This window comes from Suncus etruscus, chromosome 11, assembly GCF_024139225.1.
Source record: "Suncus etruscus isolate mSunEtr1 chromosome 11, mSunEtr1.pri.cur, whole genome shotgun sequence".
Lineage (NCBI taxonomy): Eukaryota > Metazoa > Chordata > Mammalia > Eulipotyphla > Soricidae > Suncus > Suncus etruscus.
This window is the reverse complement of record NC_064858.1, coordinates 73,914,367-73,930,409: the sequence shown is the minus strand read 5'-3', so window position 1 is coordinate 73,930,409 and position 16,043 is coordinate 73,914,367. Positions and strand designations below refer to the sequence as shown.

The following is a 16,043-nucleotide window of genomic DNA, read 5'->3' as shown; positions in this document are numbered from 1 at the left end:
ATTTATTATATTGTTTGACTTGCGTATGTTAAACCATCTGGCTCAGAGACTGCTCAGATATTTTTCAGTTTTGTGCTTCTGGGGTCATTTGCAGTGGTGCTCAAGAGGCCAGGTGGTATGAACCAGGGCTGACCACACGCAAAGCATGTTCTTTAACTCCTGTACTATTTCTTCACACCCAACTGTGCCTAGGGATTAATTCCTGGCTTTGTACTCAAGGATCAACTGGTGAATTTTGTAGACTATATGTGGTACTGTTAGTTGAACCTAGGTTGGCTGTGTGCAGGATTAGTGCCTTATTCATTGGCCTCTCCAGTATTTATTTATTTATTTATTTATTTATTTAGTTTTGGTTATACCTGCAGTACTCAGGTTAATCCTAGCCTCACTCAGAAATCGCTCCTGGCAGGCTCGAGGGACCATATGGGATGCCGGAATTCAAACCAATGACCTTCTGCATGAAAGGAAAACACCTTACCTCCATGCTCCCTCTCCAGCCCCGTCTTTTTATATAAGTACACTTTTTTTTTTTTTTTTTTTTTTTTTTTTTTTTTTTTTTTTGGTTTTTGGGCCACACCCGGTAACGCTCAGGGGTTACTCCTGGCTATGCGCTCAGAAGTCGCTCCTGGCTTGGGGGACCATATGGGACGCCGGAGGATCGAACCGCGGTCCGTCTCCTAGGCTAGCGCAGATAAGGCAGGCACCTTACCTCCAGCGCCACCGCCCGGCCCCTAAGTACACTTTTTTATATTTCAAAAATAGTCTTTTCTGGGACCGGAGAGATAACATAGAGGTAGGGCATTTGCCTTGCATGCAGAAGGACGTTGGTTCAAATCCTGGCATCCCATATGGTCCCCTGAACCTGCCAGGGGTGATTTTTTTAAATTTTTATTTATATAATATTTTATTTACTGAGCTCTTGTGAAAACTGACAGAACTCATTTGGTTAAGTGGAAGTTTCCAAGTTAAAACAACATTGCTCAATATAGGTTCCTAACAAAAAAAAATTTTTTTTTTTGTTTTTGCTTTTTGGGCCATACCCAGCGGTGCTCAGGGGTTACTCCTGGCTGTCTGCTCAGAAATAGCTCCTGGCAGGCATGGGGGACCATATGGGACACCGGGATTCGAACCAACCACCTTTGGTCCTGGATCAGCTGCTTGCAAGGCAAACGCAGCTGTGCTATCTCTCTGGGCCCAACAAAAAAAATTTTTTTTTTTTTTGGTTTTTGGGCCACACCCTGTGACGCTCAGGGGTTACTCCTGGCTATGCGCTCAGAAGTTGCTCCTGGCTTCTTGGGGGACCATATGGGACGCCGGGGGATCGAACCGCGGTCCGTCCTAGGCTAGCGCAGGCAAGGCAGGCACCTTACCTCGAACCTCGGTCCGTCCTAGGCTAGCGCAGGCAAGGCAGGCACCTTACCTCCAGCGCCACCGCCCGGCCCCAACAAAAAATATTTTTTTTTTTTTTTTTTTTTTTTTTTTTTTTTTTTTTTTTTTTTTTTTTGGTTTTTGGGCCACACCCGGTAACGCTCAGGGGTTACTCCTGGCTATGTGCTCAGAAGTTGCTCCTGGCTTGGGGGACCATATGGGACACCGGGGGATCGAACCGCGGTCCGTCCAAGGCAGCGCTGGCAAGGCAGGCACCTTACCTTTAGCGCCACCGCCCGGCCCCAACAAAAAATATTTTAATGTAAGAATCAATATGTGGATATGACATTTGGGTGGTAAATTGTTACATTTAGTCAGATAACAAATAGGAAAAAATACATTTTTATGAACATATAACAGTCGCAACAGTCATGCTTAACCCCAGGGTTAAATAGAGAAAGGGGGGGTCAGAGGTATGCAAAGATCCAATAGTCTTAATGATCTTTAGCCCTTCTGAGACATTACAGGTAGCACAGGACATATATGGCAAGGATTTCTTTAATATTGTGGCTTCGGCCCAGTAGCCATCTTTCTATTCATGCATTTAAAGTGATTGCAGCTGCTTTTTAGGACTGATTTTTTTTTTTTTTTTTGGGCCACACCCGGCGGTGCTCAGGGGTTACTCCTGGCTGTCTGCTCAGAAATAGCTCCTGGCAGGCACGGGGGACCATATGGGACACCGGGATTCGAACCAACCACCTTTGGTCCTGGATGGGCTGCTTGCAAAGCAAATGCCGCTGTGCTATTTCTCCGGGCCTGAAAACTAGATTTTAAGTAAGTCTTCGCTCAATGAATCCCTTATATTAAAAATATAGCTTAGGGGCCGGGCGGTGGCGCTGGAGGTAAGGTGCCTGCCTTGCCTGCGCTAGCCTAGGACGGACCGCGGTTCGATCCCCCGGCGTCCCATATGGTCCCCCAAGAAGCCAGGAGCAACTTCTGAGCGCATAGCCAGAAGTAACCCCTGAGCGTCACAGGGTGTGGCCCAAAAACCAAAAAAAAAAAAAATATATATATATATAGCTTAAATTTGAAAGGTTTAAAGCATACTTGTCTTTATAATTTCACATATAATTGTCTTATACTATTATATATAACTGCTGTACAGTTAATTTTGATTGCTGTTTGATATTTGTTGGTCATCATCAGCATAAATTTTATACTCCAGGGGCCGGGGAGGTGGCGCTAGAGGTAAGGTGTCTGCCTTGCAAGTGCTAGCACAGGACGGACCACTGTTCGATCCCCCCGGCGTCCCATATGGTCCCCCCAAGCCAGGAGTGATTTCTGAGCGCTTAGCCAGGAGTAACCCCTGAGCGTCAAACAGGTATGGCCCAAAAACCAAAAAAAAAAAAAAAAAAATTTATACTCCAAAAATATTAATCCAGCAAAAAAAGAGGCTACACATAAATTCTCTAATCAGATAAAACTAATTTAATAGAACTGGCTTTTCTTGATATCTAATTTTCAAATAACTAATACAAATTTGAGAAATAATTATAATTTTTCCCAACATTAGGTAATCTGTAACACGTTTCCAAGATAGATGCTCTTCTTGTTTTAGTTCCAAAAATAAATAAAGGCTTTCTAACTGAAAGCTTTTACATTCCTAGCTCTCTAGAGTAAACATTTTTCCTCCAAAAGCCATTTCTAGGCTTTTGAATAGCTCACTTAGTTACATAAAGTATTTTTGTCCCAGAACTTTCTCAAATTCAAAAAGATACTTCTTTTCTTTTTTTTTTTTTTTTTTTTGGGGGGGGGGCATACCCGGCGGTGCTCAGGGGTTACTCCTGGCTGTCTGCTCAGAAATAGCTCCTGGCAGGCATGGGGGACCATGTGGGACACCGGGATTCGAACCAACCACCTTTGGTCCTGGATTGGCTGCTTGCAAGGCAAACGCCGCTGTGCTATCTCTCGGGGCCCAGATACTTATTTTCTAAGAACATGGCAGTCTTCATTTCAAACCATTCAGTCCATTTCCATGGCAACACTGTGGGATTCCTTGGCTACCATAAAGGGGTATATCTAATTTTATTGTGCAATTTAGGTAAAAAAACAATAGGAATTAGGGGATCTTGGAGAAGAGAATGAGGAAATATACTATTTTTTAAAATTTATGATTCATGGAATAGTTTTGCTATTTCTGCCTCTAAACAGTCTATTTTTTAAATCTTTATTTAAAAGAAAAAAAAATTTTTTTTTTTGGGTTTTTGGGCCATACCCGGCACTGTTCAGGGGTTACTCCTGGCTGTCTGCTCAGAAATAGCTCCTGGCAGGCACGGGGGACCATATGGGACACCGGGATTCGAACCAACCACCTTTGGTCCTGGATCTGCTGCTTGCAAGGCAAATGCCGCTGTGCTATCTCTCCAGGCCCTATTTAAAATTTTTTGAGAATTCCTTAATTCTGTTTCTATACTCAACCTACCTGCTGTGCTATCTTCCCAGTCCCAGGAATTTTTTTTTTTTTTTTTGGTTTTTGGGTCACACCCGGCAGCACTCAGGGGTTACTCCTGGCTCTAGCTCAGAAATCTCTCCCGGCAGGCTCGGGGGACCATATGGAATGCTGGGATTCAAACCACTGTCCTTCTGCATGCAAGGCAAATGCCCTACCTCCATGCTATCTCTCCAGCCCCTCAAGTTAACATTTTAAAAATATTTTGGCATTTAGTTGAATACTTGGTTAATAGAAAAACAAGTCATAAACTTTAAGCTGAAAAAAAACTTTTATGTTTTTAGGTTTTACTCACCTGTAAATAGACCTTTTTGGAGCTCAATGGCGTCCTCTACTGCAGTGCCTCTAGGATTTCACTATGAAACAAAATACGTTGTTCTCAGTTATTTGGGACTCCTCTCTCAGGAAACGTTTCAAGAGCAACATCTTTCCTCACCCCAAGGTATTATCTTTGATTTATGGTGGCTATAATTGATGAATAATGATTTCATATATACCTAAGAAATTTACATCTATGGTTATCAAATAAAAGAGCACTAATAATTCCTCTGGGATGTGGGGATAGCTCAGTGGTAAGGCTTTATATGGGTGTGAAGCCTAAAGTTTGATTTATCTCTGATACCATCCCACATGCCCAAAGTTGATTCCAGTGAATTTCCTGTTTAGAATTTCCAGCAGTCTAGAGTATGATCACTGATGTTTTGCCAGATGCGTTCAGATGTGTTAGATGTGTTCTGATCCTATAACTAAAATTTGTGATCCTAGGGCTAGAACAATGTTACAGTGGGTAGGGCACTTACTTTGCATCTGGCTGACCTGGATTCAATCCCTAACACACAATATGGACAGTCTCCTACTTTGCATCTGGCTGACCTGGATTCAATCCCTATCACACTATATGGACAGTCTCCTGAACCTTCCATCATGATCCTTGAGGACAGAGCCAGGAGTATGCCCTGTGCACAGGTGGATGTTTTTTGGTGGGAAAGAAAGAAAGAAAGAAAGAAAGAAAGAAAGAGAGAGAGAGAGAGAGAGAGAGAGAGAGAGAGAGAGAGAGAGAGAGAGAGAGAGAGAGAGAGAGAGAGAGGGAGGGAGGGAGGGAGGGAGGGAGGGAGGGAGGGAGGGAGGGAGGAAGGAAGGAAGGAAGGAAGGAAGGAAGGAAGGAAGGAAGGAAAGAAGGAAGGAAGGTTGTTTGGTTTTTGTCTCACAATCGGTGGCACTCAGAGGTTGCTCCTGGCTCTGCACTCACAAATCGCTCCTGGCAAGCTCAGGAAACCATATGGGATCCCAGGTTTGGTTCATCCTGGGTTGGCCGCATGCAAGGCAAATATCATATCACTGTGCTATCACTCTGGCCCCTCAGTTTATCATTGGGGGGGGGTTTGGGTCATACCCGGCAGCGTTCAGGGGTTACTCCTGGCTCTATGCTCAGAAATCACTTCTGGCAGGCTCAGGGGACCATATGGGATGCCAGGATTTGAACCACCTGTTCTTATGCATGCAAGGTAAACACTCTACCTCCATGCTATCTCTCCGGTCCCTAATCTTCATTATTTAGATATAGTGTCCTCATGAAGCTTGAGTGATACAACAGTGGGTGGGGTGTTTGCCTTGCACAGTTGACCTAGGTTCAATCTTCAGCATCCCGTATGGTTGCTTGAGCATTGCCTATTGTGACCAAAACCTAAACAACAACAAAAAGAGGTACTTGTGAATTCAGAATCAGTAGTGTCCAATAGCTATTATTTATTTGTTTGCTTATTTATTTTTATTGTGAGTGAAGGAAGATAGGTTTTTGTTTGTTTTATTATTTTAGTTTTGGGGCTATATCTGGCAGTGGTTAGAGGTTACTCCTGGTTTTGAGCTCAGGAATCATCCTGGCCGGGCTTGGAGAACCACATGGGATGTTGAGGATTGAGCCCAGCCCATGTCTTGCATGCAGCTCTACTACCCCTGTACTGTTGCTCTGGCCCAGAAAAATGTGAGAAGAGTGGAATAAGTGTTTAAGAGAGAACATAGGCCTCTCAGAAATGTAAGATACATGGAGACAAGCAAGGGAACATATGAGTATTTTTCTTTTTTGTTTTGTTTTGTGTTGGCCACAGCTGGTAGTGCACTGGGCTAATTCCTAGTTCTGTACTCAGGAATCACTCCTGGTGGTACTTGGGGGACCATGTGGGACACCAGGGACCAAACCCATGTTGGTTGTAATCAAGACAAAGCCCTACCCATTGTACTATCTGGTTTCTGGACCCTCTCTTCCTTTTTTTGGTGTGTGTGGGAGGGGGACAACTCTATACAGGGCCAACTCTATGCAGGGTTACTTCAGGTGTGGCTTGGGGAATCGTATATGGTGCCTGAGATTGAGTTGGCTGTAACCAAGGCAAGGTTCCTACCTACTGTACTATTACTTGGTTTACTATTACTTTGGTTTACCAAATGTTTACCTTTTATTTTTATTTGTTTATTAGTCACACTTAGCTGTACTAATGGTTTACTTATGACTTTGTATTCCAGAATCACTCCTGGTAATTCTTGGGACCATATTCAGGTCTAGAGATTGAACCAAGATTAGCCACATGTCAGTCAACTACCTTACCCCCTTATGCAGTCTCTCTTGTCCCAATGTACACAAATTTTTAGAGTTGATTAGTATGATTTTTTTTTTTTTTTGGTTTTTGGGCCACACCTCTTTGACGCTAGGGGTTACTCCTGGCTATGCGCTCAGAAATCGCTCCTGGCTTGGGGGGACCATATGGGACGTGGGGGGCGGGGATCGAACCGCAGTCCTTCCTTGGCTAGTGCTTGCAAGGCAGACACCTTACCTCTAGCGCCACCTTCCTGGCCCCTAGTGTGATATTTTTTTTTTTTTTTTTGGGTCATACCTGGCAGTGCTCAGGCGTTACTCCTGGCTGTCTGCTCAGAAATAGCTCCTGGCAGGCACGGGGGACCATATGGAACACCGGGATTTGAACCAACCACCTTAGGTCCTGGATTGGCCACTTGCAAGGCAAACGCCACTGTGCTATCTCTCCGGGCCCAAGTGTGATATTTTTTATGGCTTAACTTAAATCATATTTACAAATTTCTGTATTTTCTCCTAAATGTCTAAGCATTTTATTTTTTGCTGTTGATATAAATGTTTAGCTTAATTGACATTTAGTTGTAAATGTTTAGGATAGGCTTTAAAGTCAAAAAAAAAAAAGAAGGTGTGTGAAGAGGTATGTGAATTTTTAATTATAAAAACCTCGGGCCCGGAGAGATAGCACAGCGGCGTTTGCCTTGCAAGCAGCCGATCCAGGACCAAAGATGGTTGGTTCGAATCCTGGTGTCCCATATGGTCCCCCGTGCCTGCCAGGAGCTAATTCTGAGCAGACAGCCAGGAGTAACCCCTGAGCACCGCCGGGTGTGGCCCAAAAACCAAAAAAATAAAAAAAATAAAAAAAATTATAAAAACCTCATAAAAGGGGCTGGAGAGATAGCATGGAGGTAGGGCATTTGCCTTGCACGCAGGATGATGGTTTGAATCCCGGCATCCCATATGGTCCCCTGAGCCTGCGAGGAGCGATTTCTTTCTTTCTTTTTTTTTTTTTTTTGTTTTTGGGCCACACCCGGCAGTGCTCAGGGGTTACTCCTGGCTGTCTGCTCAGAAATAGCTCCTGGCAGGCACGGGGGGGACCATATGGGACATCGGGATTCGAACCAACCACCTTTGGTCCTGGATCGGCTGTTTGCAAGGCAAACGCCGTTGTGCTAGCTCTCCGGGCCCGAGGAGCGATTTCTGAGCGTAGAGTCAGGAGTAATTCCTGAGCACTGCTGGGTGGACCCAAAAACCAAAAAAAAAAAGGGGTCGGTGAAGTGGCCCTAGAGGTAAGGTGTCTGCCTTGCAAGCGCTAGCCAGGGAAGGCCCACAGTTCGATCCCCTGGCGTCCCATATGGTCCCCCCAAGCCAGGGGCAATTTCTGAGCACTTAGTCAGGAGTAACCCCTGAGCATCAAATGGTGTGGCCTGAAAAACCAAAAAAAACCCCAACAAATTAAACTCATAAATAAAGACATGAAAACATCATAAGAGTTTTCTATAATTAAAAATTGGGGGCACAGCAATTTAGATCACACTATGTATGATCCAAAAAAAAATTGGGGGGCATTTACCTTGTACACAGCCAATCCAGGATGGATGGTGGTTCAAATCCTGGCATCCCATATGGTTCCCTGAGCCTGCCAGGAGCGATTTCTGAGCGTGGAACAAGGAGTAACCCCTGAGCGCTGCCAGGTGTGACCAAAATAAATGAATAAATAAAAACAAGAAAGAAAAATCATTTCTGGCAGGCTCAGGGGACCATATGGAATGGAATGCCAGGATTCATCTGTCCTGGGTTGGCCGCATGCAAAGCAAACACCCTATCTCTCCGGCCCTAAATGAAGATATTATTAAAAATAAAAGAAATCCCATGTGGGATGCAAGCAATCAAACCAGGGTCCATCTATGTTGGCCATGTGCAAGGCAAATCGCCCTACCACTGGCCCCATACTAGGTTTTATATGAGATTTTATGGTGGGGATGTGCACCTAGTGGTGTTCATATGTTACTCTTGACTTTGCCCTCAGGAATCACACCTGATGTGACCATATGGAAAGCAGGGGCTCAAACTATGATTGACCTTGTGTAAGGCCTTACTTGCTGTACTATTCTTTTTGGTCTCCATATATTTTAGAAAATAATAACTAAAATAACAGAAAACCTAATACGTAATGCATATTAATGCTAGCCTTCTTCCTAACCTTTTATGTTCAAATGTGGAAGAAATTCTGCTTTTTTCTCTTTTTCTGAAACATCTGAACAGATGGAGACACATCCTTTTTTATTTTTGGTTTTGGGGCCATACTCAATTGTAATTGTGGCTACTCTTAGTGTTCTTCATGGAGTTCAATGTTAATGGTACTTGGGGAACAAGTCAGCATTAGAAATTGAACTTGGGGGGCCGGAGAGATAGCATGGAGGTAAGGCGTTTGCCTCTCATGCAGGAGGTCATCGGTTCGAATCCCGGCGTCCCATATATGGTCCTCCCGTGCCTGCCAGGAGCAATTTCTGAGCCTGGAGCCAGGAATAACCCTGAGCACTGCCGGGTGTGACCCAAAAACCACAAAAAAAAAAAAAAAAAAAAGAAATTGAACTTGGCCTCTTTGTATGAGTTTAACCCACTAATTTTCTTACTTTTTGGGGAAGGAATGGTAGTTAAGTTTGTATTATCCCCCCCCCCCCCCCCGGGCCAAATGCTAATCTTACCTGATGGTCAGGCCAGCCCACAGCTGAGAGGGGTCTGTGGTTGGTAATTAAGGCCTGGGAGAGGGGTGAAAGACAGAAGCAGCTGGAAGAAAGACAGGCAGAGACACAGGTTGGGTGCAGAGAGGCTGGTTAGCTTAGAAGCCATGTGAATTATGCACACAGCGGTCAGGGCCTAAATAAAACTTTGTCTCCAGAAACTTCGCCTGACTGCTCTGTGTCATTTCTTTGCCGTCATCACGGTACCTGCAGACCCGCTAGGCCAGAGACGCTGCTGGCGCTTGGCTGGGCCGAGAAAGGCCTCACACTGTCAGGTGTGACTCCCCCCCCTCAAAAAAATTGTAAAGTGACTTTATAAATCCTCCTAATTTTTCTTTTCTTTTCTTTTTTGACTTAATAAAGTACTGCTGTATTCTAATTTCTACTTTTTTTTTTAGTAGTAAACTTTTCTGTTTTTTTTTTTCAGAGGTTCAGAAAGATGAAACTTCACAACCTTTAGATGAAGAACTTTTATTAAAAATTAAAACTGAAATTGAAAAAGAGTTAAAATCACTGGATAAAGAACTTTCTGAAGGTCTGTTTATTTTTCCTTTTCTAATGAGCATATTCTCTGGTATTGTTTGGTATTGGGTTAATCTGATTTTTACAGTAAAATGTTCTAAATATTACACAATTTTATTAATATAGTATTATAAGGGTCAGTCTAGAAGATGCATTTTTTTTCCTTCCTGAGTCATATGTTTGTAAGTTTCCCAACTTGGAGAGGGAGCAATAACTCAAAAGGCACAGCTTTGTCAGCTTTTATAAGTGGAGCCCTACTGGATTTGAGAACTGGAATCACATAAGGTGCTTTTCATTCTGCTTAGATTTGTGTTTAAGATGCTTGCTTGCTACTTACTTCCAATGTGGAGGCCTTCCTGCAACAATAAGCAGTTCATACAAAAGCAAGTGTTCAGGGATTTATATAATTTTCTTACATTACTGGCATCAGATTTCACACATTAGGGCTCTCAAGACCACCCTTCTCTTTGAGTCATTATTTGTATAAAGGAATGCAACTGTCTTTTGTTACTGACTTTGTAGTTTGTATTTTTTTTTTTTTTTTTTTTTTTGGTTTTTGGACCACACCCAGCGGTGCTCAGGGGTTACTCCTGGCTGTCTGCTCAGAAATAGCTCCTGGCAGGCACGGGGGACCATATGGGACATCGGGATTCGAACCAACCACCTTTGGTCCTGGATCGGCTGCTTGCAAGGCAAACACCTCTGTGCTATCTCTGAAGCCTGTAGTTTGTATTTTGACTTTGAATTTGTATGTTGCTGTATTGGTTTATTGTTTCTAGGAGCTTTTTTGGTGGGTTTTCAATGTTTATCATCATGTCTTCTGCAAATAGAGATAGTTTGACTTCCTCTTTTCCAGTTTGGATTCCTTTGATTTCCATCTCTTGCCTGATTGCTATTGTGAGGACTTCTAATACTATTTTATTTTTTGGGTTTTTGGGTCACACCCGGCGGTGCTCAGGGGTTACTCCTGGCTTTGCACTCAGAAATTGCTCCTGATAGACTCAGGGGACCATATGGAATGCCGGGAATTGAACTACTGTCTGTTCAGGTTTGGCTGCGTGCTTCTGTTGTGCTATTGCTCCGGTCCCCTCTGATACTATTTTGAATGAGAGTGGAAACAATGAACATTATTGAACATTATTCAAGGACTCAGAACAATTAATTATAAAGTTTGTGTGGAACCATAAAAGACCTAAGCTAGCTAAACCTATATTGAAAAACAAGAAACAGAGAGGCATCTCATTACCTAGTTTGAAGCTCTACTACAAAGCATACTGATTAAAACAGCATGATCCAGGACCAAAGGTGGTTGGTTCGAATCCCGGTGTCCCATATGGTCCCCCGTGCTGCCAGGAGCTATTTCTGAGCAGACAGCCAGGAGTAACCCCTGAGCAACGCCGGGTGTGGCCCAAAAACCAAAAAACAAACAAACAAACACAAAAAACAGCATGGTATTGGAACAAAAACAAACTTTCTTTTTTTTTTTTTTTTTTTTTTTAGTTTTTGGGTCACACCCGGCGGTGCTCAGGGGTTACTCCTGGCTGTCTGCTCAGAAATAGCTCCTGGCAAGCACGGGGGACCATATGGGACACCGGGATTCGAACCACTCACCTTTGGTCCTGGATCGGCTGCTTGCAAGGCAAACGCCGCTGTGCTATCTCTCCGGGCCCTAAAGACAAACTTTCAAACCAATGGGTTTGAAAAGATTCAGTGAAAAAACCCCCAAGTATATGGTCAATTAATTTTTGACAAAGGAGCCAAGAACTTGAAGTGGAATAAAGACAGTCTCTTCCAAAAATGGTGTTGGAACAATTGGATTACCACGTGTAAAAAATTAAAGATCAATCTATATTTCATACCTTACACAAAAGTCAGTTCAAAATGGATCAAAGATCTTGAGATTAGACCTGGATCCATAAAGTTTGTTGAGGAGAACATAGGCAGAACAATTCAAGACTTAGACCTCAAAGAAGTCTTCAGTGGTAGTATGCCAATGGCAAGGACTATAGAATAAATCTAAATAAATGGGACTTTATCAAACTAAAAGGTTTCTGGGCCCGGAGAGATAGCATAGCAGCGTTTGCCTTGCAAGCAGCCAATCCAGGACTAAAGGTGGTTGGTTCGAATCCCGGTGTCCCATATGGTCCCCCGTGCCTGCCAGGAGCTATTTCTGAGCAAAAAGCCAGGAGTGACCCCTGAGCAATGCCGGGTGTGGCCCAAAAACCAAAAACAAAACAAAAACAAAAACATAAAAACAACAACAACAAAAAACTAGAAGGTTTCTGTATAGCAAAAGAAACAGATTAAAAGACATTGGGGCCGGAGAGATAGCATGGAGGTAAGGCTTTTGTCTTGCATGCAGAAGGACGGTGGTTCTAATCCCGGCATCCCATATGGTCCCCCGTGCCTGCAAGGAGCAATTTCTGAGTGTAGAGCCAGGAGTAATGCTGAGTGCTGCCGGGTGTGACACCCCCCCCCCAAAAAAAAATATCTAAAAGACAGTTAACTGAGTGGGAGAAAATATTTGCATTTCAACACATAAGATATTAGGATATACAAAGTACTCACAGATGTTAATAACCCCATAATATCTACACTATACTAAATACTCATAAAGATTAACCCCACAAAACTTAAAAACCCATCAAAAAATGGGAGGAAATGAACAGATACTTCTCTGAGAAAGACCAATAACTAATCAACAGGCACATGAAAAAATTCTCATCATAACTTATTAGGGAAATCCAAATAAAGACAACAATGAGATATCATCTTACACCAGTGAGGATGGCACATATCAAAAAATACTGGGAGTAATTTGTGTTGATGCGGATGCTGTGAGAAAGGATCTTTCATTCACGGCTGGTGAAAATGTTGCCTTGTCCAATCCCTATGGAAAACAGGATGGAGGGTTCTCAATAAACTAAAAGTTGATCTGTCGTATGACCCAGCAATCTTTTGGGTCTATTCCCAGGACAGATACCCAAAAGGATATATGCACACACTGTTCATTGCAGTACTAGGTACCATAGCTAAGCCTTGGAATCATCCTAGATGTTCAAAAACTGATGAGTGGATCCTGAAGATGTGGTACATATATACAGTGAAATACTGTATAGCTGTAAGGAATGATGGAACCATGAATTTGCTTTAACATGGATGGAACTAGAAGATATTATGTTAAATGAATTAAGCCAGAAGAAGGATAAATACAGAATTATATCACTGACATATGGTATTTAAAATAACTGCATGAAGAAATACAATGATTTGCTTCTTTCCCTGCTGCCACGGTTGGTTCGAATCCTGGTGTCCCATATGTCGCCTGTGCCTGCCAGGAGCTATTTCTGAGCAGACAGCCAGGAGTAGTAACCCCTGAGCATCGCCAGGTGTGGCCCAAAAACCAAAAAAAAAAAAAAAAAAAAAAAAGGATTCGGCTCCCCCCCATGACCGCCCACCGCCATGTCCGAGGAAGGCATAGCTGCCAGAGGTGTCATGGACTTTTAACACGGCCCTGCAGGAGGTGCTCAAGACTGCCCTCATCCATGACAGGCTGGTGCATCCGCGAGGCCTCCAAGGCCTTGGACAAGCGCCAGGCCCATCTTTGTGTGCTTGCATCCAACTGTGATGAACCCATGTATGTCAAGTTGGTGGAGGCACTTTGTGCTGAACACCAGATAAACCTGATTAAGGTTGATGACAATAAAAAACTAGGGGAATGGGTCGGCCTCTGTAAACTTGACAGAGAGGGAAAACCCCGTAAAGTGGTTGGCTGCAGTTGTGTCATAGTCCTTACTATGGCAAAGAATCACAGGCCAAAGATGTCTTCGAGGAGTACTTCAAATGCAAGAAATGGATAAATTGGGACCGGAGAGATAGCATGGAGGTAAGGCATTTGCCTTTCATGCAGGCCATTGGTTCAAATCCCGGCATCCCATATGGTCCCCTGTGCCTGCCAGGTGTGACTCAAAAACCAAAAAAAAAAAAAAAGAAATGGATAAATTAAGAATTTTGGCACTTTGGAAAAAAAAAAAAAAGAAATACAATGGTTTAAATGGGAGTTGTCTTGAACACTCATAGCCCCAGAGGATAGCGAGGAAAAGGAAAGAAATCATGTGGAGGAAGAGAAACATAAATATGAAATAATGGTGGCCAGGAGCCAAGTGGTCTCAGGTGCATTTGTGGTGTTAAAAAAGGACAGAACTGGGGCTCGGAGAGATAGCACAGCAGTGTTTGCCTTGCAAGCAGCCAATCCAGGACCAAAGGTGGTTGGTTCGAATCCCGGTGTCCCATATGGTCCCCCGTGCCTGCCAGGAGCTATTTCTGAGCAGACAGCCAGGAGTAACCCCTGAGCACTGCCGGGTGTGGCCCAAAAAAAAAAAAGGACAGAACTGGGGCTGGAGAGATAGCATGGAGGTAAGGTGTTTGCCTTTCATGTAGAAGGATGGTTGTTCGAATCCCGACAGGGGCAATTTTCTGAGCATGGAGCCAGGAGTAACCCCTGAGCGCTGCTGAGTATGACCCAAAAACCAAAAAAAAAAAAAAAAAAAAAAAAAAGGACAGAACTGGGGCTGGAGAGGTGGTGCTAGGTACTAGAGGTAAAGCGTCTGCCTTGCAAGAGCTAGCCTAGGATGGACTGCGATTCTATCCCCCAGCATCCCATATGGTCCCCCCAAGCCAGGGGTGATTTCTGAGTGCATAGCCAGGAGTAACCCCTGAGCGTTAAATGGGTGTGGCCAAAAAACAAACAAACAAAAACTGAACAGAACTAACTATCCAAGCCAAAGTCAACAAAATTGAACTGAAACTTTAATAATCAAAACTTAAAATGGGCCTGCTATGCTGGCATGCTCAGGGCAGGGATGGTGGCATAGCATGGGATGCACTCTGAGAACATTGGTGGGAGGGTGACACTGGTGATGGGATTGGTCCTGGTGTATATCTGAAACCAGCCTATGAAGAATTTTGTAAATCACAAATGATTTTAATAAAATAATTAAAAAAGTTGACACACACAAAAAAAGTTGACACTGCTGTTTACTGTACTGTTATTGATAGACTTTTTTTTTTTGGTTTTTGGTCACACCCAGCAGTGCTCAGGAGTTACTCCTGGCTCTATGCTCAGAAATTGATCCTGGCAGGCTTGGGGACTATATGGGATGCAGGGATTCGAACTATTGTCCTTCTGCGTCTAAGGCAAATGCTTTACTGCTGTGCAATCTCTCCGGCCCATCACCTCCTTTTGGCTTGAGCACTTCACTCTATCATTGTTGTAGTGTTTTCTTTCTTCTGTTCCTCCCTCCACCTTTCCATCCTACCTCTTATTGAAGACCAGTTTTTTGTTTTGTTGCCTTTTGGCATCTGTTATTCCCCTGCTATGTTTCTTTATATCTCTCATATAGGAGAGCACTTTCTGTGTCTGTCCCTCTTCCTCTAACTTCACTCACATGCTGATATCCAGATTCATCCACATAAGCTGCAAATTTTATGATTTTACCTTTTTTAAAATTTTTTTGTTTTGTTTTGTTTTTGGGTCACATCCGGCAGCACACAGGGGTTACTCCTAGCTCTATGCTCAGAAATCGCTCCTGGCAGGCTTGGGGAACCATATGGAATGCCGGGATTCGAATCGCTGTCCTTCTGCATGCCAGGCAAATGCCCTACCTCCATGTCATCTCTCTGCCCCGATCTTATCTTTGGCATTTGCCTTGCAAGCAGCCGATCCAGGACCAAAGGTGGTTGGTTCGAATCCCGGTGTCCCACATGGTCCCCCGTGCCTGCCAGGAGCTATTTCTGAGCAGACAGCCAGGAGTGACCCCTGAGCACCGCCGGGTGTGACCCAAAAACAAAACAAAAACAACAACAACAAAAATAAATAAAATCTCAGTAATAATGCCATTGTATATATGTACCATAGTTTCTTTATCCAGTCATTTGCTCTTGGTTACATGGCTTTTTTTTAGATGTTGACTATTGTGAATAGTGCTGCAATGAAAACAGGGTACAAATGTCTTTTCTTCATTTTATTTTGGGCCCTTTGGGTATATTCCAAGAAGTGGAACTGTTGGGTCAAATGGAAGTAGTCCTTTTATTTTTCATTTCTTATTGTTTTGGCAACACTTGATGATGCTCAGGGCTTATTCCTGGCTTTGTACTTAGGAATAATTTTTGGTGGGCTAACACGAGCACTTGGATTGCCAGGGATAGAACCTGGGTTGGCCATATGCAAAGCATATTGTAGGATCCTAACATTGTAGGATCACTGCAATCCCACAAAGTAGTCTTCTTTTTTTAAATTTTTATTTATTTTTTGGTTTTT

At 43.4% G+C, this 16,043-nt stretch overlaps 1 protein-coding gene and 1 pseudogene across 4 annotated transcripts in view; both read left to right on the top strand.

The window, feature by feature from the left end:
- The window catches only part of BCL2L13 (BCL2 like 13), a 1,170,396-nt gene that overhangs the window by 14,004 nt on the left and 1,140,349 nt on the right, over positions 1–16,043 (top strand). For all 4 annotated transcript variants that reach the window (XR_007500267.1, XR_007500268.1, XR_007500269.1 and 1 more), the window contains exons 2-3: positions 4,162–4,319; positions 9,630–9,737. Coding sequence is in view for 1 of the 4 variants with exons in the window: in XM_049783471.1 (XP_049639428.1) it covers positions 4,199–4,319; positions 9,630–9,737 (229 nt within the window). In the remaining 3 variants the exon portion in view is untranslated. The remainder of the gene's footprint in view (positions 1–4,161; positions 4,320–9,629; positions 9,738–16,043) is intronic.
- LOC126022888 (40S ribosomal protein S12-like) lies at positions 13,187–13,574 on the top strand (annotated as a pseudogene).